Source organism: Peromyscus eremicus, chromosome 8b (assembly GCF_949786415.1).
Source record: "Peromyscus eremicus chromosome 8b, PerEre_H2_v1, whole genome shotgun sequence".
Classification (NCBI taxonomy): Eukaryota; Metazoa; Chordata; class Mammalia; order Rodentia; family Cricetidae; genus Peromyscus; species Peromyscus eremicus.
The window spans coordinates 59,790,966-59,817,351 of NC_081424.1; the positions used below are offsets into that span (position 1 = coordinate 59,790,966).

Sequence of the window (26,386 nt, forward strand, 5' to 3'; positions counted from 1 at the left end):
ACACACACCATCTGCATTGCGCCTCATCATACGTCTTGGAAGTGTGAGAGCTGCTTGTGGCCTCTGCTCTCTGCTCTCCATGGCCTGCTCTCAACGTCTGTCTTGTTCTCCCTGCAGAAGCTGTACCGCAAGGAAATCAAGCCACCCTTCAAGCCTGCAGTGGGCAGGCCTGAGGACACCTTCCACTTTGACCCCGAGTTTACTGCAAGGACACCCACAGGTATGTGCCAGTTCTTCCCAGGTGGGCTGATCCCATCTGACTCCAGAGAGCCTGTGTGAAGGATGCTCCCTTAGAGAGGAACCTGTAGACCCATTCTGTCTTTCTGATTTCTCTGCTTAGCAGGAAGGTGTCAGGGACAGAACCAATTCTCACTATTCCTCATGTGACATCCACTTCAGTAGCCATCAGGGTTCTGTGGACCCCTCTCTTGTTGTGAGATGCTGGGCCGTGACAGTCCTCCCGGGGACACACAGGCAAGACACAGAGAAGAAACAGGCGGTTCACATCAGCGATCTGTGGGAGAAAGCGGCTATCTTTAGGTCTGTGGGCTTATGAACTAAATGCATTATTTCTGTGAAAGCTGGGGCCTGTGTGATGGATGCCGTGCAACTAGATCCCAGCACGGAAACTTAGCTTCATGGTGTGTGAGATCCCTTCATAACTGGTCAGCTCCCTTCAGCATTAGCACCCTGGTTTACTGTTTTACATGCCTTGTCATCTCAGACCACCGTGATGGGGCAGCACTGGAGGGCGGCTTCACAAGAGGTGTTTGTGCCCCAGTGCTAGAGGCTGAGTTCAAGGTCAGGTTGCTGGCAGGGTCTGTTCCTGGTAAGTCCTTTCTCTCCTATAATTGGCCACGTCCCCATGTCCTCTTGTGGCCTTTACTCTGTGAGTGGGGAAAGCTGGAGAGAGCTACGTTCTATCCTCTTCTTGTGAGGACAGCAGTCCTGTGGGAGCAGGACCCACTCCCTGACCTCGTTTAATCTTGACTTCTTCCGTGAGGATCCCGTCTGCAAACACAGCTGACTATGGGCACGGCAGTGGGAGCCACTGCGGTGACGGTGTGGTGACATGCAGAGCAGCGGCTGAATCCCTTCCGACTCAGGGAGCAAGTTCAGCCAGCTGGTGTGGGGGCTGCTGAAGGCTGTGCAGAGATTCCTTGGGATTTCCTCACTACCTTCAAATAGGAAATGGTGTATGGTTGTTGGGAACCAACCACAAAACCGTGGTCTCCCAACCGTGAGTCTCAAGTTGGGAGAAATGGAATAGAGAACCCACCCTGTTCCCCTTGGGTTTAGGCTCTGGAGCAGTGCCTTCATCCACACCCTGTTGGGCAGGGAAATCGATGGGCAGGCCCTCCTCTGTGTGATTATGGACAGGGCTGTGAGACCTGCAGCGGAACTTCACTTGGGCCCGGGGTAGCTCCTCTTTGAGGAACACGGCATGAAGAAGAGTTGCAGTGCGGACGTCGATTCGGGACATTCAGCCCCAGACAGCACACAGGTGGCCCTCGCTGACCTCTGAGTCCCATCCCTCCCTAGGGAAGACCAAAACAGTAGTCAGAAACGAGACTAAGGAAGGATGGTCCTTGAATGTTGTCATGCTGCACGTCTCTTATGCCGCCGAGCAGTCAGTCCCATGACAGCATGAGCCAGTGCACAGAGGAGCATTCCTGTCAGCTGCTGAGGTCAGGAGGTCAGAGCCCGGAGGCCACCAGAGCGGCTCACCAATCCTCCTGCATCTGACCCGAAGATGAATGAACATGAAGATGGCCTGTGAGCCGGAGCAGACTCTTCCCCAGACACTGGGGACGGCAAGGTCCTACTGAGAAGGGCACCATTAGTCATGAGTCTGTCATGTGAAGCTCCATGTTTAAGACGCTCAAGAGAAGCTAAGCTGTGCTTCTGAGAGAACAGGTGTTAGGCGGGCAGCTCCTGATGACCCAGTGTGTGTGCTTTGGGTATTCCACGGGGATTTAAACTCCAGCCTAGTGGGTTGGCGTGGCCCTAAGTAAGCATCGTAAGCCTTTTGTGCATAGAGCATGATGGTTTATCTCACTATTAGCCCAAGGAAAACGCATCAGACATGGGGCATTCAACCCTGTGTCTAGGACTGGCTTCTGTCAGCCCTTAGTATTGTGATTTGTTCAGACACTAAGTTAATAGCCTTTGCCAAGCAGTTTGCCTTTGGGGGTTGCAGTCATGGAAATGATAAAGACGCAGAGGAGTCGCTCTGATTTTCCCACTAAGTTGAAGAGCAGCCATGCCACGGCAGTGTGATTCTGAAACAGTCTAGAGACACTGAGGGTATTTCCTGTGGTGGACTCTCTCTCTCTCCATTAAAGTGAAGCCACGAGCCAGCTTATGCTTCCTGATCACAGGTCAGCTGCTCAGGGGAGCGTGGCAATCTAAGGTTTGAAAATTTTTCCCTCTGGCCAGAAGCTTGTCGTTGCTTCTGAAAGTTTACTTTTTTAGTCTGTCTTGTAATTTTGCTCTTCTGTATGGACTATACTGGCATCTTAACTGAGTGTAAAGCATTCTAAATTCTACTCCTGCTACCCGCCATTTGCTCACCATCGAGCCCCAAAAATCAAGTGTCATCCCCGAGCTTCTTATAAAGACCTCTTTGCACTCCAGCAGACTGGCCGTCCTGTGCTTCCACTGACTTCTTCGCTCTATGCAGAGAGATGTAGGCATCTTTGTTGTCTAGAAAACATTGCTGACTCGATCTTCATCTTCTCACTACTAAAAATGCCCCATTTCAAGTTAGTGTGACCTGTTCCCTACACACATGCACAGGCACACACACACACTCAGTGTGCTATAAACAGACCCTGGTTTATACCCTCCACACTGTCAGGATCAGTGAATTCCTAGAACAGCCCAAGTTCTCAACCCTAAGCCTAAGTCCCTGAGGCTGACATTCCCATTGTGAGGCTGTTTTCCTCTGGTCCAGTCTCTTAATGTTAAGAGAAGGCAAGAGAACAGACCTCGAAGCCAGAATCCGTGCTGGGAAAAGGAAGGCAAACCAAAGCTCCTGACAAAGCAGGAGCCCATCCATCCATGGGGCCCTGGTTGAGGGACGCGGCCCGGCTACATTAAACTTCATGCTGCCATTGGGCATCTCGCCGTGCATAACTTCACGTTCTAAAAACAGGCCTACCAGGCCTTGCCTTTTAATTAAGCATCCACAGTCTAGCACATTTGGAGTTTATTTCCAAGCAGTCAGCCTTGGTCACATTAATTCAGGGTCACGTACATGAGTGAGTATCTGTCCTCGTGGGAGGCTGAGCCTCTTGCAAGGCAGCAAATCTTGGGTCTGTCCCCTTTTTGTCCAGGAGTCTTCAGATGAACCTGTATCCAGGAAGCTACCTGTCCCATCTGATGGGCTGGCCTCTTTGCCCCAGGAAAGCACATGGTGGGGGTGGGGTGTTTCCACCTGAGTACAGACAGGCCCTGTCCGGGATCAGAGACACACCCACACACTCCCCATATCGTCTCCACACCCCCCACACCTCCACACCCCACACCCCCATCTCTCCTCACCCTGGCTCACTGGCCTTGCCCCTGGGCTGTGGAGCACCTGCCTTCATCACCCCGTACCCAAAGTAAAATATGAAGGAACAGAAACTACATTTCCTCGGCAGGTGCCTCTCCCTCCCCACACCCCTACCCACCATTGTTTCTGTGTCAAAGTAAAGGACTGGACGGGAGGAAAGGGCACAATAGAAAGGCAGAAGCTCCATCTCCTCGGGTAAATGACTCCAGAATGTGCAAACATACACCTGTTCACGTGTGTGTGTGCGTGCGCGTGTATGTGATGTTTAATGTGGTATGTATTTTTAAATTGTCACATATAAGAAAAACTAGGTTATATGTTATATTTTAAATATTATTAGTTAGTATATCACTTATCTATTATTTATTTGCATACCCTGATATATTACAGAATTCGTTGTATATTACATATTTCATGTACTTCTACTATATCAATGTATTAGATGTTTACATAGCTGAATCTTCACTGCAGTGGGCAAGTTCTCCTTATCAATTCACAACATCCTTTTTCTGTTTGTGCAACATCTCTCTCTCTCTTGTCTTTTTCTTTTTAATTTCGGTTTGTGGGTTTTTGTGGTTGTTGTTATTTCTGTTATTTCCTTGAGTCGGATCCTGTCATGTAGCCCAGGCTGGCCTTGAGCTCGTGGCTCCCTGGGTCCAACAGGCCGACAGGAGGACACCACCACACTTGACTGGTGTTTGTCCACAGCTGTGTCTGGTTGTCACAGTCCGTCACCTAAGGGATGGGGATGGCTCAAGTACAAACTTGGATTCAGTTCCTTATACTCACACAAAAGCCCAACACAGTGGGGTGGCGCGGAGGGTAGAATCCTTGCTGTGTGAGGCTGATGTCTTGAGTTTGATCCCCGAAACCCACGAAAAGCTGGGTGTGGCAGCTGGCATCTGTGATCCCAGCACTCGTGTGGGAATCAGAGATACGAGAACTGCCCAGAGGCTCCTGACTGGTGCCTTATTTACCTTTCTGTCGCTGTGCTAAAACACCCCGATACAAGCAAGTTAAGAGAGAAGGTTTATCTGGCTCACAGTGACGGAGGGTTCCAGTCCATCATGGCCTGGAAGGAGGAGCCCAGCCCACCGCATCAGCAGTCTGGGAGTTGAGAGACCACAGGAGGTGGGGTCAGGCCACAAAACCTCAAAGTCCATCCCCCCCCACCCCCACCCCCACCCCGGTGATGGACTTCCTCCAGCAGGACTGCATCTCCCAAAGTTCCTTAGTTTCCCCAGAGAGACCAGCTAAGGACCGAGGGTTCAAACTCCTGAGCCTAGGGGAGACATTTCACATTCAGACTGTGGCAGCCAGGTAGCCTGGAGTGTGTATGCAGCATGGTGGAAACAAGAGACACAGCCTCGACAGGGCGGAGGAGAGAGCAGACTCCTGAAAGTTGTTCTCTCACCTCCACACGTGACTGTTCACACACGCACTCTCTCTCACACACACACTCATACACACTCATACACACACACACACAAATTAATTAATTAATTAATGCCAAGTATGACACCACATCTGCAGTTCCAGAATTGAGTAGGTGGAAACACATGGATTCTTGAGTTCTGTGTCCAGGCAGCCTAGCTAGTTCAATAAAATAAAGTCCAAGTTTGATGAGACACTCTCTCTCCAAATAATTAGGTGGAGAGTGACCAAAGAAGACACGTGATATTGATCTCTGTCCTCCACACAAACACATATAGCATACACACACACACACACACACACACACACACACACACACACACACACACACCCCGCCCCCACCACCACCACACCACCACCAAGCAGTAAAGCATTCTGATGTGGGCAGACTGTTACTAATTGTGGTTGTGATGTCCTTAACAGTGGCATGTAGGTTGGCTGTGATTTCTTTTTTCTGCTGTCACAAATAATGCCAAAGACAACATTTTCTATGCTTGTACTTTTGAAAGTAACTCTGAGAACTAAATTCCTAGATGCAGGCTGGCTTTTCAGAGGATACGTGACTTTGAACGTGCGGGGACCGTTGCCCATCCCTCCTCTTCCACGGAGACGAGTCAAGTTCCTTCAGCTCTGAGATTGCTTTCCTTTGGTCAAAATCTAGCTGTGGCTGGCTGCTCCCACTTTTACAGACTCCTTAGCTTCAGTGTCATTTAACAAGAACGTGCCCACTCATCTGAGAGCCTGAGCATCTCCAGACATGGTGCCCGAAGGGTGGCTTCTTCTGCTCCTTCTTGTCTGTCACGTATTTCCCCCGCCAGCCAGTCATTTACCTTCCTGTTCACTTCATGGTGACCCTAGAGGAGAACCATATCGTAGCAATCATGCTTAGGAACAGACTTCGTGGAACTTAGAAAAATCACCCCTTTCACTCGCCCGCCGGACTGTGGGCAGCAGTGACTTTGCCCACGTGTCCTTGAGGACTGGAGTAGGGTAGCCTCGGCACAGAGCTGTGCAGCTGTAGAAGGGACTGTGCTGGCTGTGGGCTTGGCCTTGGGCAGAGGTAGGGGCTGTAGGTGAATGTGGAGCTGGGGAAATGTTTGACTTTTCTGATTGTCTTTAGGCACACAGCACCTGCTTAGCCCAGAAAGGAGGTGCTGAGCTCGTGTTCCCCCTGCTTTCTGGCAACTCACCCCAGAGCTCCTGGCAGCTTTTTCCTTGATCTGTAGTAGGGAGGGGTGGTAGGTTGTGTTGAAGAATATTTAGTAACTTCCAAAGTCAGTAACCTAAAAACGTGACCAATGATTATCTGAAAACTTTCCTGTGATGTGTGTCTGCCAGATCAGACTCTTGGCAGCACCTGAAACAGTTTTGTGCGTTTCTACCTCTCTACTCGTATATACCTTCTCCAGCACACAGGCTGCATGTGCAGTCTTGTACATACATGTGCACACCGTTGTCCCTGGCTCATTTGGCTCTCATGAAGTGTAAACCATGCATTGCTCATCCACAGACTCCCCCGGTGTCCCCCCAAGTGCAAATGCCCATCACCTGTTCAGAGGATTCAGCTTCGTGGCCTCCAGCCTGGTCCAGGAGCCCTCCCAGCAAGACATGCCCAAGGCCTCCATTCACCCAATTGTGCAGGTAAGTCTGCTTACTCCAGGAGCCCAGTTCAGGGCCTTGATGCCTGGCCTTATATTTTTATCACCTCAGTGCTGGGTGCCAATGGTGGGTCAATGGTAGACATCTCCCTGCCCCTAGATGTTGCTAAGTGTTGCTATGGTGATCCTCCTGGTCATCTGCACCATTACACATTCATTTCTAAAAGGGAAAATAAAGGTCTGAGGATCATGGATGCCTGTGTCAGCGGCCCCTATGGTCTCTGTGTGAGCTGTGGGTGCCATGTCATTGGCAGGTCAGTGGGGATGTTATGTAGACTTCTGTCATCATGTGGTTATAACTAGAGTTCAGAGAACTCAGAAGGATTAGGAGTAAACTCACTTGAGCATTTGATGTCTTCATTCAATGTAATTAGACGGCATTGGATTTCCCTGGCATGTGTCTCCTTGTGGTTGTGGTTAGTGGGGTTTTTGTTCTCAGGGGTGGGCAAGTGGGGCCTGTCCACGTGGGCCAGACTGGCTTGTGGCTTAAGCATTTGGGGTTGGTGCCCTATCTGGATACGCACTCTGGGGACAGCACTGCAGCCATGTGCCTGTGCTTCTGCTTCTTCGCTCCACGAGTCTCACTACCGTGGGTTTCTGGGAGAAAACTGAGTGCTCAATGGACACGTTAGATCTGGGCATCTGAAAAGTCGGAGCCACAGGAGCTCTGGCACCGTCTATGCATAGCTCTGTGACCTTGGGCAAGGAACTCTTAGTTTGCTCAAGCTCTCAAGTTCCCAGGATGCCCTGGATCTGTGTGTCTGTCTGGAGCCACAGCTGTCTGTGCAGCTGTGTGGAAGGTTGCTAACCAGCCCTGCCTTGGCCTCTCTGTAGCAGTTGCATGGGAACAACATCCACTTCACTGATGGCTATGAGATCAAGGAGGACATCGGGGTGGGCTCCTACTCAATCTGCAAGCGGTGTGTACACAAAGCCACCGATGCTGAGTACGCTGTGAAGGTAAGACACGGATCTCTGGCCTAGCTGAGCGGACGCTCGGATGCTGAGTGGGCTCTCTCCATCCACAGTGTCTGAGGTCTGATGTGATGGACTTCGGTTTATTTTGATATGAAGTCACCCATTTAAATATTGTTTTCCAAGCTGGAAATGGTGAACACAAGTGCAACCAAAGCTTTCAGGAAACTGAGGTAGGGGAGCTGAGTGTTCCAGATGAGCCTGGGCTATGTAATAAGACCCTATCTCAAAGGACCAGAAAAAAAGTCTTTTCAAATCATAAATATTTCAGTTATGTCCGACATGGAACCAATCTTCTTTAGTATTAGCCAAGAATAGCAGCCCTGGGCACACAGTATCTAAGAAGACAGAAGTTGGGCAAACAGGCGTAGCGTTTATCAGAGGAAGAAGCAGGGGGAGGGGAAGGAAGGAAAAAAGATAGAGCTGTCAAAAATAATCGAAGAAATAAATAGAAGCAGAATAAAGAGACAGCTGATGTTTCACTCCAGACCTGCATACAGTGTAGAATGACACCTGTAATCCAGTTTGGCAAGCTCTAAGTAGTAATTTTCACCTCTGTAACTGTTATAGATTAAATACTGGACCTGGGAATCCAAAGGGGTTTTCTAGTTCGTAAAAGCTAAAGCTTCCTTCTTCTGAAGTCAACATCCAGCACACACAGAAGCACACCGTGTGTTACACACTGCATTCTCTCCACCACCGTGAGACGGTCTATCCTCCACCACAACCATGAGGCGGTCTAACCTCCGCCACAACCATGAGGCGGTCTAATCTCCACCACAACCATGACGTGGTCTAACCTCCGCCACAACCATGACGCAGTCTAACCTCCACCACCTGCTCTTGGCACATGAGACATGGGGCTGGAGAGATGGCTCAGTAGGTAGAACTCTTGCTGCAGAGCATGTGGACCTGACTTCAAGTCTGCACAACCTACATAAAACAGACATGTAGCACACATCTGCATTGCAGTGTTCCTAGGGGAGATGGGAGAATCCCCAGGAGCGCTCGGGCCGGCTAGCCTGGTGTAGGCAGAGGCGAACAACGAGAAAGAGACCGTGTTTCAGAAAAGGTGGAGGAGGGGAGAGGACTGAATCCTGAGGTTGTTCTCCGACCTCCACACCTATGCTGTGGCACGTGTGCACCCACCTTCCCACACGTGCACGCAGATGCTCACACACAGGCGCACACACACACAGTCAAGACTTGAGGGACAGAGTCTGAGCCTGTGTCACCATGACATGAAGCATACCCGCTCTGCTGGGCATGTGGCACTGTCCCAGCTCTTCAGAGAGTGCCTAGGGGGAGGGGGAGCTGGCCAGCGAGGTAAGACATGATAGGAGTAGATTCCATCAGCTGTGATTTTCCAGGCTCTGAAAAGGGTGCTTGGCACACTGAGTGCGGGCTGTTGTGCATCCACTGCTGTTTCTCGACGTTGGGCATTTCTCAAAAGCACACTCTCAAGAGAGTGTGCCTCTTCACAGGCCGTCTACCCCGGGTTTCTCAGGCTGGGAAAGCAGTCAGCAGCCTAGCAAAAGAGGCACCAGCCAAACATCTCAGGAATCTGTGGCCTTGGGACAAAGTGGCCTAAACGTCCCGGAGTCCATGAGGTGATCAGTTGAAGCAGGAGCTCAGAGACATGGCGAGGTCACCACCCGGTGTCCTGGAGCTGACCCCTCTGGGACACAGACACAGGTCTAGATTGTGCGTGGCTGGGGGTTCCAGAAGTTCTGCATTCTGCCTCACCCCAGAGGATTTCCCGTGCTTTGTGGCTTCGTGAGCTTCTTAGGAGTTCTCTGTGTGGGTTGTTTCTCACAGAAATTCTTCAGATTGTTTATCTGGAGGCCAGCAGCACTCCTAGAGGCAAACAGTGCTGCCAGAGAGCGCTAAGAAACACATCCATTGTGTGGCCAGCTCGGCAGCCCCAGTGCCCTTCGAGAAACAGCCTGCTACTGTTCAGTGGGATTCTGTGCCCTGGAACTCGGCCCCATTGACAATGCCAGTGGTATGCCCTCTCTGGTACTCCCACATCCAACTTTCATGCAGAGCCTCCATCTGTAGTCGGCTTTGTTGGGAGTTAGGACTCTGTCCTGAGAGATCCTGTTGAGGATTGACCCTGTGCAGTCTGTGACAGCTCCCCTCCCCGACCCGTGCACCCCAGGAAGGTGCTGTATCTCTAGCTGACCGTGGAAGAAGAACCAGGAGCTCCTGTTTGTTATCCAAGCCTTGAAGCTCCCTGGACAAACCAAGGCACGGACGGAACAGGAGCATGGAAAGCCATGGCTTCTTGGCAAGACACAGTTGAGTGTCCACGGATGACCTGGGAGTATACACAAGCCACTTGTGGATGGGCAGCAACCGGTCCGCTTCTCTGAGGGTTGAACTGTGACTGGGTTTCCTTCAAAGATGGAGGACCCAACAGTTCATCAACGTCTGTGTCCACACTGCTCTGGTGAGCAGAGCCTAGGCGGCCTTTCTGCAGGTCTGTGAGCACATCCGCTGTTACTAAATGCCTGTAGTTTGGATCAGATAAAAATAAAGATCCTTGCTGCCTAGCCTGATGACCTGAGTTCCTTCCCAAGACCCACATGGTGGAAGGAGAGAACCTACTGTAGCAAGTTGTCATGTGGTCCTCACATGTGCTTTGTGCTACCCACACCCACACACGTACACAACTAAAGAAATGGATGTCATAAAAACGAAACAGAGAGCCTTGAAGTTGTGCTGAAGTGTGTGTCGCCCTGTTCTCTCGAAGCTTTTAAAAGTTGTTTTTAGTCATTCCCACTCTCCGATGCTTCCTTTTCCCTCTGGAACTGTCTCCTCTTCCCAACACCCACCCCACGTCCATGTCCATTTTGCCTGTGGCCACTGAGTTGAATTTCATGTCTGAGCCAGAGCAACACATCTGTGGCCACACCATGAAAGAATATGAATCCCCTCCTGCAACAGCTCCTCATTGCTACTAACTGCCCTCCCCGTAAGGAGTGGTGGGGCCTCACTCCTGTCGCCATCACTGAGGGTTCTGATTTGTGTGCAGAGTGAGAGATGAGGATCAAGGCCCATTCTTCCATATCTTGACAGCCAGTTTTCCCCATGTGTTTTTGGCTTCTCCGTCAGAAATTGGATGGCTGTTTTGTGTGCCTGTCACCCTGTTTTTAACTACAGCAGAGGATGTGGCCACCACACCCAGGATGGGACAGGCCTCGCTCCCATAGGAGCCAGAGTTTGGACCCACCTCATGTCAGCTGTCTACAGCGGCGTTTGCATGCCTGTACTCAGTTTCCTTCTGTGTATATAACTTGTCAACCAGCAAGGAAGTGGAACCAAACAGATGCTTGGCCTGGGGAGAGCTTATTTTTAGAAGGACTGATTGGCATGGAAATTTTAATTTTTTTTCCTTCCAGGAAGACACTGGAGTTCTTTCTCTTTGTCATTTGTTTAATTTTACAGGAGAAAATGTCTTGTTTTTTTTTTTCCAAGTAATTACACGCTCTACCTGACTTGCTTCCAACATACTATGATCCTTCCAACAAGTGAGAGGAAGCGCTAGGCTGGGGAGTGCATCCTGCTTGCCCAGGTGCTTGCTCTGCTGCCTTCAGCACCTAGAAAGGGGGTGCTCCAGTGATGGGGAGCTTGAGAAATACAAGGAAGGACACACGGACACAGAAAAGGGGAAATGGGAAGTGAAGGAAATGCCTGGGTGGTGGCTAACACTCTTGAATAGCAGCATCAGCCACCAGCAAACATGGTTCCCCTGCTGAGAAAGTCCATCGTCCTGCACCAGCCATGTGGAGGTCACACTTGCTCCAGGCATATGCACGCCTCAGCTTAGCACCTCTGAGGTGTGTGAGAAGCAGTGTACTGCACAGCGCAACCATGGGGAGCTTCTCCACCATCAGCAGGGACAGCTGCCCGCTGTGCAGGATGCTGCCCGACCCTTCTGTGTGTCTTCCTGGGGCAAAGAAGAGCAATGGAGCAGAACCCTCCCCTTCCTTCTGCCTTTGACTGTGGTTGTCTCTGCTCTCAAGCTTATCCCTGAGAGAAGAGCCAAGAGTGTGGTCCACAGGGCTTGCTCTAATTAGAAGTAAATCCAGCTACATCATTCCCAAGAAGCCATCCCACCAGGAAACTCACCAAAGGATCTTGTATATCTTCAACACTCAACAGCCACCTGAGAGAATGCCTCACTAACTTACGATATTTGACGGAGGTGCTTTGCAGACGCCACCCAATAAATGATACTCAGTATGATATTGTGGTGCACAGTGTTCATGCCCAAGTTGCATGCCAGGTTATAGCAGATTGACCAGCGTGTCCTCCAGTGTGCCTCCTAGTTGAACATGCACATTAATTCTTAGTACAGTCTTAAAGTGTTATTCAATGTCAGGGAGATCTTAAGGTCTTTACGAAGCGGATTTGTTCACAAGCGTTTATGACAGTTCATCAGAATTTTTCTCATGACGTCCGTCCAAAGAACACACAAGAATAAGACAGATACTCTGGTGAGGAACAGGTCACGCATTTGTAGTCCCAGGTGGTTTTATGAGAGTTGCAGTATTCTCACATTTAATTTTTAGTGGATAATATTCACGTGACTCCAGATTTAAAAGCTATAGTCGAGGCATCCGCAGGGTCTCCCCGCCATAGCTGCATCCCCTCGTTACCCATTTTCCCCTCCAGGGGAAGCCAAGGCTTTTGCTATTTTCCTCTTCCTTTCCAGGGTTATTTATGCAGTCCCAAGGAAAGGCATGTGTCTGTCTGCATTCCTTTTCTGCTTTTAAAACAAGGGACAGTGTAGGATGCACGTGCAGTGCTTGTCCACCTTGAGTGTCCTGGCAGGTGACAAAAGGCTTCTTTCTGCATCTGGCTCCTTGGGAAGAGACCAGATTGATGTTCAGAGTGGATGACTTTATCATGAAAATGACTTTGAGAAAAAAAAAAAAAAAAGTATCTACCACTAGATTGTCTAAGCCCATGAATATATTGCAAAGGGAATATGTTGGGTATGGGATACCCACGTAGTCAAAGCAGAGAGGCTTTGGAACTGGATGGCACCAATGTACAGGGCCATGGAGTGCTGTTGGGGATGGTGGACACTTTTGAATTTCTGAGTTGTTCTCAACCTAAGAGCTGTCCACTTCACGACATGGATTCTCTCTCTCCACCAGCTTTCCCCACAAACATAAGAGGCAAGGCACCTTCAGAGGCATCAGAGCCTTCGTGCAGCACAGGGACTCCTGTTTCAAAGAAAGGCTTTGATTTGTGGATTTCCCATGTAAGGGGAAGCCACCCAACTCCCTGGAGTTACACAGTTTTATCTGCTGTTCTAAGACTGTGCAAAATACTGGGCAGGAAGGAGGTGGGAGACAAAAAAGAAAGGGGGGGTGTGTGTGTTGTCTTGGAGGAAATGCATCCTGCTCAGCCTCCAGCATCCGTCTGGGAGGACCTCGTTTTGTGGCTGGTGTGCAGTTTCCAGGGCAAAGCTGAGGCGCTCAGGTGGCTGGGGTTCACTCTGAGTGAAGTGAGAACCTGCTGGTCAGAGTTCAGTGGCTGAGACAGACTGAGCGAGTTGCTGGTGCCTGGGTGAGCTCTCCATGCCTGCTCCATCGCGTCTGGCCTTTTGATATCTTGAGATTCATGTCTGAGGGCTGTCTCCTTCTTTGTTGTGGTGTTAGGGATTGAACCTGGGGCCTTGTACATGCTACACAAGTACTTTGCCACCGAGCTACATCCCTAACTGCATCCTTCTTTTTACTTTTTCCTTTGAGGCAGGGTCTCATTAAGTTGCCCAGCAGTCTTCCTGTTACATGCTCCCTCATAGCCAGAATTACAGGCCTGGTTTCCTCTTTTTAATTGTACCCTTTTTGCTAGATGAGACAGGAGAGACCAGATCTACATTTCTGAGAAATTTTAAGTGAGCTTGGTTGAGTACTGTGGGGGTGGGGGCAGCTGTGTTGTGCATAATCCGCAGTGGTCCAACAAGGCCAGCAGCAAATCTCTCACTTCTTCCTGCTGTGTGTGCTTCAGATCATCGATAAGAGCAAAAGGGACCCCTCAGAAGAGATCGAGATCCTCCTGCGGTATGGCCAGCACCCCAACATCATCACCCTAAAAGACGTAAGTGCCTCTGTGTAGCAGCCTGTCCTCAGCTTTCTTCTTCAACTGACACACACACAAAAAAAAACGCCACTGTTTGCACCGTGAATGTTTTCTCACATTGCCCATGTTCAGTGTGCCCAGGATCACAGGCCTCAGACACTCTCACCCAAGAGTTTCGGTGCTTTGGCAGCTGGTCACCCTAACTTGGGTATGGGTGTGTGTATATGCACACCCCTGGATAGTTCCCCAAGCATGCCATGCACAAGCATAAAATAGGAAAGAACTGTGTGTATCAGTGAGAGTGCTGTTCTTGGTCATGCTGTTCTTTGTCATGGGGTCATTCCTGCCTGACAGACAGACAGTGGCATGAGGACAGCAGGTCCCACTCAACTCTGGCTGGAAGATGTTTACAGCCTCTTTTGGACTTTCCCTGATGAGGGGCATTAAAGCAGGAATCAGCCACATCAGGCCTCTCTGCAAGGCTGCTCTACCCCGTAAAGGCCTGAAGGGCAGATACGGGTTTGAGAAGAGAGGAAATTTTCCCTCTTATTCCCGTGACATACACTCACAGCCCATAGCTGCTGGGACTACCTCAATGTCCCTTTGGGCAACAGCTCACAGAATAAGAGTTCAACCCCAGGGAACATTGGCAATGAGTGTCTTGCATCCAAAAGCTTAAATGGAGCCAGCTCTGCCCCTGGGGGTCTCAGACACCTCACTGCGCAAGCATAGTGCTCTGATTGTGCATTCTTGGTTTACATGTGAGATTCACGAACCAAAACCAGCTCTTCTGTGGACTCAGAGTTGGCCCTCTCTGCTGTTTGACGTGAGCAGCCCAGGTGTGAAATGGCGTCATCTTCCCACCTTCAGAATAGAACGGTGAATTCATAAGCTCAGAAACACACACCAGAATTAACTCTACCCCTATTACGCAGGTCAAAGTCGGGTAAATTATTTTAGTAGCTTGTTCTGGAAATGCATCAATTAAATGATTATCACTGAGCTAAGCGTAAGGTTTCAGGTCTGTCACCCGTTTTAACCTAGTTCTCATAGCTTGGGCACCCACGGGCTCCCATGCATATGGTGACTGGGGTGCATATGTGGTCATCTTCATCTATACAGGGCACAAAAATAGCCAGTTTGCATTCTGTTTTTTATTTTTTTTTAACTGAGTTTAAAGCTAGTATTGGTGAAAGCTGTGTGTTTCTTAGAGCCAGGTCCCCTCCCCTCCAGACCTGCAGAGGCAGAGCATGCACTCTGACTTGACCTCTGAAGTTATATGCATGATGACAGTTGAGAAGCATTGTCCTTGCTGAATGCTGTTGCTGCTGTCACTTTTCTTTCTATGGTGATCTGACCTCTCAGAGACTGGCAGCATAACTATATGACCTATCCCAGCTAAGAAGCTTTCCTCAAGCCCTGGGTCTCCCATGGCCCAGCTTGCTCATGCCCCAGAGTATCAAAGCTGTTTCCCTCCTAAGAAGATCCACTCCTGTATAGCTGGAATGGCTACTCACCATTTACAACAGCCAGACAACTTGATCTTGCTCCTAGGGACACAGCCCTCACTCGGCTTCTCTCCTCCATCCCACTTGGAGTCCTTGCTCCTTCACATAGCCAGGGGCCTGAGGACGGCAGCCATGGTGACATACAGATCCCTGAGGTTCCTGCACTTCCCCTTGACTTCCAGGTCTATGACGATGGCAAGTACGTATACCTGGTGATGGAGCTCATGCGAGGTGGGGAGCTGCTGGACCGTATCCTCCGTCAACGGTGCTTCTCAGAGCGTGAGGCCAGTGACGTGCTGTACACCATCGCCAGGACCATGGACTACCTGCACTCCCAAGGGGTAAGGCCAGGGTGCCATCGACCTGCCGGAACAGGAAATGACTCAGGTGGGGCTACCTACGCTCCCAGTGGCAAGGCCCAGGCCAGGGCAGTGGACCGGCTTCAGGGCAGCAGGCAACTTGACAGGAAGGTAGATGCAAGACTGTAGAGGAGTCACAGAGTTGTGGATGCAGGAGTGAGACATCTTATAAACCGACATCTTGCCTTTAGACAAGCAGGAGGGCAGAGTGCTCCCTGCGCCCTCTTAATTCCTTCAGCTCTGAACAACGTACCCAAGTGATGTAGTTTGCTGTGACCTGTCCTGCCACCCGTTGTGGGTCTGAAGTCATCTGTACACATGGTGTACAGGAACTCAGTTAATAAATTTCTGTGAACCAGTCTTAGCAAAGAAACTTCGATGCTCTGTCCTTGATAAAGAGAGATTTAGAATTTTCCTGACTTGTGATACATAAAGCTAAACAAAGGGTAACAACCGGGGTTCCCTGAGCCTCAGACTAGACTGCACCAAGCTCCTCAGGGACTCACTTCTGAAGTCTGGACCATGCATTTTATATGTCTTAGACAATCAAGCACAGGTTGGTTAAGGCCAACCCCACCAAGGCCACACTGCAGAGCTCTGGGCCACATTCTCTGTCTGCAGGAGGGAGCAGCCCAGCGTAATACATTTTCGGCATCTTTTCCTCCACCCTTCCTTTCTTCCTTCCCTCTACCCTGTGCCTCTGTCTTTCCCTCCATCCTTCCCCCACCCCATCCTTCACCTCCACCCTTTCCTCTGGCCCTTCCTTCTCTCCTTAGAGTTTCTCATAAAGCAGCTTTGGGCCAACTGTGTACACAGACCTGCCAGCCTGCACAGTTCTTCCAAGATCTCACAGTGGGTCCTTTTTGTATGGCTTCCTCGTGGTGCAGGAGTTCCACACACAGTTTTCCCAGTAGCCAGATTCTGGAAGTATCCTGATAGGAGAGTTCACAGATATTCTTCTGTTTAGTGAGGGATGGAGACAGGAGTCTCCCATAGGCTTCCATCAGCGTCTATAAACTGGGCCCAAGTGACCAGGTTTATCACTTCAGTCTTCTTTGCAGAATCCCTCACTGCTCTGCAAAAGGACAGTCAGGATGTTCAGGTTCCAAGCCTCATGAAGGCACACCACATGTCTGCACAAGGGCCTTCTGTCCCTTCAGAAGGCATCACTTTGTGTCCTGAATGGCTGCTCTGTTTGGTGGTATTGCAGGCCCTTCTGTCCTGACAGCTGTCACTGTTACTATGGCACATGCTTAGAGTCTGTGCCTTGAATGGTGCAGGTGCAGTCTCTGCAGCCCTGAGCCCCGCCCCTCACAGCCAGGAGTCAGCGTGCCTGTGACAGCAGGTGCACGGGTGCTTCTGGTACTGGTGACAAATGGCCCATGCACTGGCATACCCCCAAAGCCCACTGTGAGCCAATGTTCTCCGAGTGAACGAAAAGCAAGGGAACTTTTTCATTTCCGTAGCCAGAGCTGCCCGCCACAGGCCCTTCTGCTGCTCCTGCATCTCGGATAAGCATGCGTTCTATTCAGTCGTATAGTCCTCCTGTGTGAAGGCACTCTGTGTGGGTACTTGGCCCTGAGTGACCAGCATAGGTGATCGAGATAGGGTGGCTCCTCAGAAGAACACAATCCTTTTCTCTTGCCGTGAGACCTGCCCCAGTAATCAGCTCCCAGGTAGCCTTTGTCTCCCGCTCACCCTCCTTTTCTCTCCCACTCAGTCTTGACAAATGCTTCCTGCCTTCCAGGTTGTTCATCGGGACCTGAAACCGAGTAACATCCTGTACATGGATGAGTCTGGAAACCCTGAATCTATCCGCATCTGTGACTTTGGGTTTGCCAAGCAGCTGCGAGCAGAGAATGGGCTGCTGATGACGCCCTGCTACACGGCGAACTTTGTGGCCCCCGAGGTAGAGTCCCCAAACCCAGGAGAGCTGGAGATGTCCGGCTGAGGGAAGCACACTGCTTTTCCTGTTACCAGGGTAACTAGAGAGCTTGGGGCATTGAGGCAGCACAGTGGGCTCAGCGGAGTCCTCGAGAGACAGGAAGGAGAGCCTGCTGTGGAGGGAGGAGAGAGCATGGTTGTTCCGCAGCCAGCCAATATTACTCAGTCACCGTGAGCATTTTATTTTCCATTGGAAAAACTTAAATGGTGCTGATGCCCCGTGGTTCTTGCTCTAGTGTTTCCTTGACAACAAGTCAGCATCCATCCGACTTGAGTATTGGGGGCCCACAGCAGTGTGCATCCAAATGCTCACATGTGTGCAAGGGAACCGCTCTGCTCCGTCCCCCTTGCCGGCTTCCTGAGGCCAATTCCAGTAGGTTCTGCTGCCACTGATGTTTGTGGTGATGAGTCTGTTTTCTTGCATGAGTTGATAGTAAAGTGGGGTCACAGTGGTAGCAGCAGGGGCTGGCGTTGCAGATGAAGTCAGGGGAGGCTCAGGCCCTGTGCTGGGCCTCCTGAGCAGGACTGTCTGTCAGATCTGCCGCGAGTCCTAAGAGGAAGACACTGCTGTGTGCTTGCTGAGTGGCTCAGGCAGATCCAGGTCTAAGAGGGACTGAGCAGCGGTGTGAGGTTATCCAGGGGTTGTCCAGGCATGTGACCAGCCTTGGCCCCTTTGGAAACAGCTGGTTTGAAGCTCCGATTGTGCCTCATGTGGCTGTTATTAATACTGACAGAGTGCAAACAAGTAGCCACGTTTCCTAACTGAGGAAAGATAAGCAAAGTCAGTATTTCAATGACTTGGGGGGGTCATTCAGCCCGTGGCTCGGAGTTGCAGTTCACTCGGCATTTAATACCTGTCTTGTGCCATGGCACATGATGTCAGGAAGGCAGGGATGAAAGGTAGGCCCCTCTGTCACCTGGGAAGAAACTGAGGGGAGTTCTAAGGCTTTATTCAGGCCATCACGGCAGTCTGCAGTGACCCATGAGCATCTTCACTGCCATCAAATCTGAACATACCCAACAGTAACACCGTGTGCGACGTGACGATTCATCGGAATTCCACCCCCTTAGTCCTCCTCCGTAACCTTTAACTGAAACGCGGGGCACAGTGCACACACCTGTAGTCCACTGGGGCTCTTCGGGAGGCTGAGGCAGGAAGGGCGCTTGAGCTCAGGGACTGGAGGCCAGCCTAGGCGATACGATATGGCCTCATCTCAAAGCACCAGCTGCATAAACCGATCACAGCGGCACACACAGTGCTGGGAGGTGGAGACAGAAGGACACAGTCAAGGTCATTCCTGCCTAGGCTGCTAGCTCCAGGACAGCACTGTGTGGTTCTACTTACATGACGTTCCTTGCAAGGTCAGATTCATAAAGAAAATAGAGTGGGGTTGCCAGGGACTGGGTTGGCCAGTGGGGAATTTGTACAGAGTTTTAGTTTGGGAAAATGGGGTGGGTTCTGGAGGATAGCTGTCCTGCACTGTGACTGTGCATTGAATGGCATTCCTAAATGTGGCTAATCTGGTAAGCAAAACTCTGCCCTAACACCATGCTTGTCAGGCCAGTGCCATGCCCCGGCCCTCTCTGCAGGGGCCATGCTACAACATGGTAGGCAGGACTGGCTGACCCAGCAGATGACTCCACCCTGCCAGCTTCCTATTTGCTTAGGAAAATCTCTGAAATGGTGCTGCCCAGTGCAATCCTGACCATGTCTGTTGCCCCTCCAGGTCCTGAAGCGGCAAGGCTACGATGCAGCATGTGATGTCTGGAGCTTGGGAATCCTGCTGTACACCATGCTGGCTGGGTAAAAGGGGGCCACCAGGGGTGTTATGTTAGCATAAGGCCTGAGGGCTTCACCCCCCCTCATGGTGCTTGTGTGTAAACAAGGCCAACCCATCTGGGTTAGGGTGACTGTTCAAACCCTGCAGGAAAGGAAAGGACAAGGACAGTCAGCTATGTGGTCTCTGTAAACTCAGCCCATAAACAAAACATGCCTTCTGCAGGCCAGTCCACATTCTCCACTACCTGAACCATTCTCTTGAAAGGAACACTAGGAGAGCCACATGTTCCTCTTCTTGGGAGGTGTGTGCTGATGATGTGTGTCTGACTTGTGTCAGGGTGGTGGACCAGGACTACACCTGGCATGCATGATGTGTCCTTTAAGTTCAAGAATCACTCTGCCCAAGAGCCCAGACTTGGTGGTAGACCACCCCGTAGGTCCCTCAGACTTCACACCTCAGGTTCCCGGCCACTGAACCACTCTGCCATCATGGAAACCAAATCTCCAGGCAGACTCCCAACCATCCCAGTACCACTGTGACCCGAAAGGGCCCAGAAAGTATGCACACCAGGGTTGAAAGGCCTTCCCCGCCCATCTTGTTGACTTCTAGCGCTGCCAAGTGAGGAAGGCGGCATGGTACCGGACATGCACCATTCCTTAGTGTGAGCCCTGTTCCCTCAGCAGAAAGCACTCTGTGGAGCTGCAAGCTAAGGGCCATCGACCCTCTCGTACACAGGTTCACCCCTTTTGCCAATGGACCAGATGACACCCCTGAGGAGATTCTGGCGAGGATCGGCAGTGGGAAGTACGCCCTTTCTGGTGGAAACTGGGACTCCATATCTGACGCAGCCAAAGTGAGTGTGTTTCCCAGTGTCCTTACCTCCAGTCTCGGAGACTCTGCAGCAGGCACACTGTTGGTGAGGAAGCTGGAGATGCCACCCATACAAATGTTACAGACTTTTACTCGAGTGTTTCACAGTGTTTAATTAAAAAAAAAAAAAAATGACCTTCTTCATGACGTTAATGTGGTAAAGTTCTGCAGAGAAATGTAGGCTTGGGTGGAGATACAGATGGAGGCATGAGCAGCTCGAGAGGGTCAGGGAGGAGTGGCATTTAGGGAACTGGCCGCTGTGACCAGGGCCACAAGCCCGAAGTTTACGGAGTGACCGGCAGCCAGGGACCCTGCGAAGGAAGAGATTCTGCAGGTTGACCTCAGCCCTCTGTTGCTAAATTTCCTCCTCTATAGAGATGTTCCCGGATGACCGCCCTAAATGGCTGAGGCGGACTCGCGCCGGTTTAAAGTCACTGAATTTGGGTGTGCCTGATGTGCACACTTTGGTCACCAGCATCGCCCTCCTGCCGTCAGACCCCGGTCTTCTCTGGTGGACATCATCAAGTCCTGTCTAGTGAAACAATACACTGTCGGGCTGAGGGTGTAGGTCAGTGGTCATGGCCCTGGTGTTTGCAAGGTGCTAGACGATCCAGTACCGGAGAAAGTACACCACAGTCTGACCACTAGCAAGCTGCGCCAGGAACCTTTCTTCTGTGATACTGTAGAAGTTCTGAAGAGAGAGAAGGGCTCTGGGCCAAGAGCTGCCATCACCAAAGCTTTGTGGCTTCAGGCAGGGGTTGGCGCCATGGTGCGGAAGGTGGAGGTGATGGAGAAGGGATGATACTGTAGAAAATGGTAGAGGTGACAGCTGGGGTGATGGGCTGGAAGGGGTTGTCAGTCTGGGGAGACGTTCTGTAGGTAGGAGTGCTAGTCTGAATACCCAACATCCAAAAGCAAAAGGTAGGCGTAGCCGCGTGAGCCTTAACCTCAGGGCTTGGCGAGGAGGCTCACCGGCGGCGTTTGCTGCCTGCCAGCCTGCTTCCAGGTTCAGTGAGAGACGCTGTCTAGAAAAATAAGGCAGAAAGCGGTGAAGCAGGACACCTAACACCCTCCTCTGTCCTCTGTACACATGCATACAGGTGTGTGTACATGCCACACACCACACAGGCACACATCACATATACACACCACACAGACATACACACACACACACACACACACACACACACACACACACCACACAGACCACACATCACATACATACCACACACACATGCATGTCACATACATACAGACCACCTACACACAAAAAGAAAAGGAGTTGATGGTGTAATAGCAGAGGTGGTGGCTGAGGTGACAGTGTAGGAATTGACTGCTGAGATTATAGTGGGGGATGGTAAAGAATATGGGTGTGAAGGGAATGGTGGGGTATGGTGGAGGTAATGGCAGAGGTGATGATAGGATAGAGAGTGGAGGTGATGATGGGATAGAGTGGAGGTGATGATGGGATAGAGTGGAGGTCCTGGTGGAGGTGATGATGGGATAGAGAGTGGAGGTCCTGGTGGAGGTGATGATGGGATAGAGTGGAGGTCCTGGTGGAGGTGATGAGGGGATAGAGTGGAGGTCCTGGTGGAGGTGATGGGATAGAGTGGAGGTCCTGGTGGAGGTGATGATGGGATAGAGTGGAGGTGATGGTGGAGGTGATGATAGGATAGAGTGGAGGTCCTGGTGGAGGTGATGATGGGATAGAGTGGAGGTCCTGGTGGAGGTGATGATGGGATAGAGTGGAGGTGATGGTGGAGGTGATGATAGGATAGAGTGGAGGTCCCGGTGGAGATGATGATGGGATAGAGAATGGAGGTTCCAGTGGAGGTGATGATGGGATAGAGAGTGGAGGTCCCGGTGGAGGTGATGATGGGATAGAGTGGAGGTGATGGTGGAGGTGATGATAGGATAGAGTGGAGGTCCTGGTCGAGGTGATGATGGGATAGAGTGGAGGTGATGGTGGAGGTGATGATGGGATAGAGTGGAGGTCCCAGTGGAGGTGATGATAGGATAGAGTGGAGGTCCTGGTGGAGGTGATGGTAGGATAGAGTGGAGGTCCTGGTGGAGGTGATGATGGGATAGAGAGTGGAGGTCCCGGTGGAGATGATGATGGGATAGAGAGTGGAGGTCCCGGTGGAGATGATGATGGGATAGAGAGTGGAGGTCCCGGTGGAGGTGATGATGGGATAGAGAGTGGAGGTCCCGGTGGAGGTGATGATGGGATAGAGTGGAGGTGATGATGGGATAGAGTGGAGGTCCTGGTGGAGGTGATGATGGGATAGAGAGTGGAGGTCCCGGTGGAGGTGATGGTAGGATAGAGTGGAGGTGATGATGGGATAGAGTGGAGGTCCTGGTGGAGGTGATGGTGGGATAGAGTGGAGGTCCTGGTGGAGGTGATGGTAGGATAGAGAGTGGACTCCAGCCCCCCAGCTGCTCCTCCCCGCACACCCCCCTTGTCTCAGGTGACACAGGATTGTCTCAGCTTGGGTTCCCAAAGCCAGGCCTCACACCAGGATTCGGTTCTGGTGCCGTGTCCCAGAGTAGAGAGAGGGAGAGAAAGTCCGGTACAACCGAGACCGCTGCTGCGGAGGGGCCTTGGCGGCCCGCTGACCTCGTTGGTTCCTCTCACCCCAGCCTCTCCCTTCGCTGTGCCCTGCCCCCTCCTGCCCCATCATCCTCCATCCTTCCTCCTTCCGTCCTCACCCTCACACAGAGCTGTGGTGGTGTCTTGGGTTTTTGTGAGTTGTCGTTGTCTGGTGTGGGGTTGTTTAGTGTCAGTGGGATTCAAACCCAGGGCCTTGTGCATGCCGGGTGTGTTAGTTGTTATCACTGTGACCAGGACGCCTGCCATCAACACCTTCAAGGAGGAAGGCTTTACTTTGGTTTCGGAGGGCTCAGCCTATGGTCGGTTGACCCCAGGTGCTTAGTCAGCACACATGGCAACAGGAAGTGCTTAGTCAGTACTCATGGCAACAGGAACAGGAAGTGCTTAGTCAGCACACATGGCAACAGGAAGTGCTTAGTCAGTACTCATGGCAACAGGAAGTGCTTAGTCAGTACTCATGGCAACAGGAACAGGAAGTGCTTAGTCAGCACTCATGGCAACAGGAACAGGAGGGGCTTAGTCAGCACATATAACAACAGGAACAGGAAGTGCTTAGTCAGCACTCATGGCAACAGGAACAGGAGGGGCTTAGCACATATAACAACAGGAACAGGAAGTGCTTAGTCAGCACTCACGGCAACAGGAACAGGTGGCAGGGGATAGCTGTTCACCTCACCTGACAGAAGGCAGAGAGGAGAGACAGAAGAAGCTGGTAACAAGACACCCCTAACCCCCTGCTCCTAGTGACTCCTCCCCAGATGGCACCACCTCCTCAGGTTTCTAGAGGCTCCCAGCATGGCAGTGACACCTGGGGACCCAGGCTTTACACGGGAGCCTGTGGGCAGCAGTTCCGTTTCAAACCATACCTGGGGAGTGCTCAGCCACCGAGTGCCCCCGCCTGGCCCTGACAGCGTCTTCATGGACGTCTTGTGTGTGCTGGGACACCCTGTCACAGCTGTGAGACCTTGAGAAAACAGTGTCTTTATTGCTTCCTGTTCACACGTGAGGCCAGGAGCAGCTGGACTTTCAGGACAGATTGCTCCAACGCTTCACTGAGGTCACTGCTGACAGATGTCAAGAGGCCTTAGGTTTCTCCGTAGAGGGACATTGTTCCACTGCATGGTGTTTTTTGTGTGTGTAGAAGGCAACCATTTTTATTGAGATAGTATTTCAGCAGCTTATTTTTGCCATTTAATGTTCAAAACACCTTTGCTATAAAATCTTCAATGAAACATAAATTTTCTGTCTACTGCTAAGTCAGTAATCATTGACATTTAAAATACATTCACGGACTTATAAACCCAAAATGCAAAGAATCACCTCAAAATTACAGTTGTGTTCTACTGGGCATTCCCATGACACTACAGTCCTCCTCCCCTCTGAACCCTTGGCAGGATGTCGTGTCCAAGATGCTTCACGTGGACCCGCAGCAGCGCCTAACAGCAGTTCAAGTGTTGAAACACCCGTGGATTGTGAACAGAGAGTACCTATCCCAAAACCAGCTGAGCAGACAAGACGTCCATCTAGTAAAGGTACCTAACGGCCAGAGTCCTGATAGCTGGCGTGGGAATCCTGGAGCGAGGCACGATAGTGCCCCATGCACCATTAGTGAGAAGAAACCGTAGCGTGTGAAGTCGCCAGTTATAGGTACACAGGCGTCACTTCAGCGTGTGTACAGAAAGTGTGTTTGAATGGCAGCCTTGATGTAGGGGTGGTGTTTGGTAGCATGGCTGAACAGCCCTATATCCAGAGCCCCCGTTTCTGGACCAGAAGTCTGTAAAAGTCCCCTTTCTGCTAGCAACCCCTGTCAGGCAGAGCTGCAGTCCAGGCAGTACCACCCTTCTAAGAAGTGCGTGTAGTCCCAGCCCAGTCCCGTTAGAAGTCCATCCTGGATCTTTCTCGGTGGTATGGGGCTGCACCAAGATGAGCCCAGCTGCCCAAGTTAGTCCAGACCGCTTCAGAGTGGCGGAGCCTCAGGAACATTGGGCATGAATCCTGGGGACCCAACTGCCCCCAAGCACATCTGCCTTCGTCAGCAATAAGATGGCATGACCTTCCCAGGAACTCCACTCCAGTCTCAAATACTCCTAAGGCACAAGCCCCAATTGAGCCTGGGATGTCATGATGGTAGCCATCATTTGTGGACTGATTATATTGTGGGCACGGCAGTCTGCCTGCTACCCTCAGTGCCCCAGTAATCCTGGAGGAAGGTCTTCACTGCTTTGCAGGGGTGTAAACTGAGGCTCTCAAGATCCTGTGGCTCCAGCTTCCCGTTCAGGAATAGATGGGCACCATGCTCACCTCCGCTTCCTTCCTCTTACAGGGTGCCATGGCAGCCACCTACTTGGCTCTGAACAGGACCCCACAGGCACCAAGGCTGGAGCCCGTGCTGTCATCTAGCCTGGCCCAGCGCAGGGGGATGAAGAGACTCACATCCACCAGGTTGTAGTGGCCGGCCTGCCCTCCAGCCTCAGCCCCCATGCCCAACATCCTCTCAGGCCCCAGACGCCAGATACAGGTCCTGTTCACGGGCACTCGAGTGCCCACGAGTCCAGCACAGAAAGGGGTCTGGCCTTGGCTGCCTCTGTTTCCTTTGCAGCCCTGGAGAGGGTCCTGCCCAGGATGTCTGAGCCTTGCTGTGCCGACCTCGCCGCCCGCTCTCCTTTTCTCCTGAGTGAAACCAAATGAACCTGTCACCTCATAGCACCCTGCTGGGGCCTGCCTGAGCTCGCTCAGGGCTCTAGGTCTTTTCATACCACGGCTTATGTTCAAAGCAGAGCACTTTTACCATTCTGAAGTCTGAAGTCAGTTAAGTGGTCAGCCTCTCACAAAGGCGTTCTACTGTCTTGTTAAGAGTGTCAGTTCAGGGTCCCTGCCAGGGGACTGCAGAACCGCTCGGGAAGAGCAGGATGCTCCTGGATGTTCTGATCTAACCAGTGGCTGTGGGATGGCATCCAGCTTAAATGCCTGCTCTGTCCAAACTCACCCAAAGAGTGTCCCTCTCCATCCTCTGGTTCACAAATGAGATGCTGGTGGCCCCTCCCTGACTCTGTCACTGACTTGTCGGGATGAAAGCTCCCAGCCCAAGAGTCAAGATGGCCGAGTCTGTTTGAGAGCCCGATTCATGGTGGTTGAGAGAGGAGCCCCAGGAAGCTGCCAGGCAGAGCCGGCACCTGCTGGGTGTACTGCTGCTCTCTAGTGCTCTGGCCCGGGGACCCTGGAGAGTGTGGGGCTCCGCCATGGCCGCTTAGGCTGGCGGCTCTGCATGCGTTTCCTGAGGAGGTGGTGGTGCGTTCACTCTCGGCTTTCCTGGTGCACAGAGAAACTGAAGAAATGGAACTTCGTTTCCTCCCCCGGCTCTTCCTTAGCCCGGCTGAGGACAGGAGAGACGCCTGAGACCCTTGGCCTCGGAGAGGCGAGAGGCACCAGAACAGGCCGTCGACAGGAGTGATGCACTTGGTAGAAGCCATGGTTCTGTGTTGCATTTTGTGTTTCTGTTGTGTAGACCTGTCTCAAAATCACACCTCACCAACAGTGTTTTCAGGGTGTGGTCTGTGTGGGGAGCAGTGGTGACATTGAGTGGGCTGT

The 26,386-nt window shown here is 51.5% G+C and overlaps 1 protein-coding gene across 2 annotated transcripts in view; it reads left to right on the plus strand.

The window, feature by feature from the left end:
* Positions 1–25,268, plus strand: part of Rps6ka2 (ribosomal protein S6 kinase A2) — a 182,691-nt gene extending 157,423 nt beyond the window's left edge. For both annotated transcript variants that reach the window (XM_059272881.1, XM_059272882.1), the window contains exons 12-21: positions 118–220; positions 6,504–6,634; positions 7,486–7,611; positions 13,654–13,743; positions 15,416–15,574; positions 17,340–17,501; positions 19,264–19,340; positions 20,053–20,170; positions 24,193–24,330; positions 25,122–25,268. In XM_059272881.1, the coding sequence (XP_059128864.1) occupies positions 118–220; positions 6,504–6,634; positions 7,486–7,611; positions 13,654–13,743; positions 15,416–15,574; positions 17,340–17,501; positions 19,264–19,340; positions 20,053–20,170; positions 24,193–24,330; positions 25,122–25,247 (1,230 nt within the window). In that variant the 3' untranslated portion in view covers positions 25,248–25,268. The remainder of the gene's footprint in view (positions 1–117; positions 221–6,503; positions 6,635–7,485; positions 7,612–13,653; positions 13,744–15,415; positions 15,575–17,339; positions 17,502–19,263; positions 19,341–20,052; positions 20,171–24,192; positions 24,331–25,121) is intronic.
* The last annotated feature ends 1,118 nt before the right edge of the window (positions 25,269–26,386 follow it).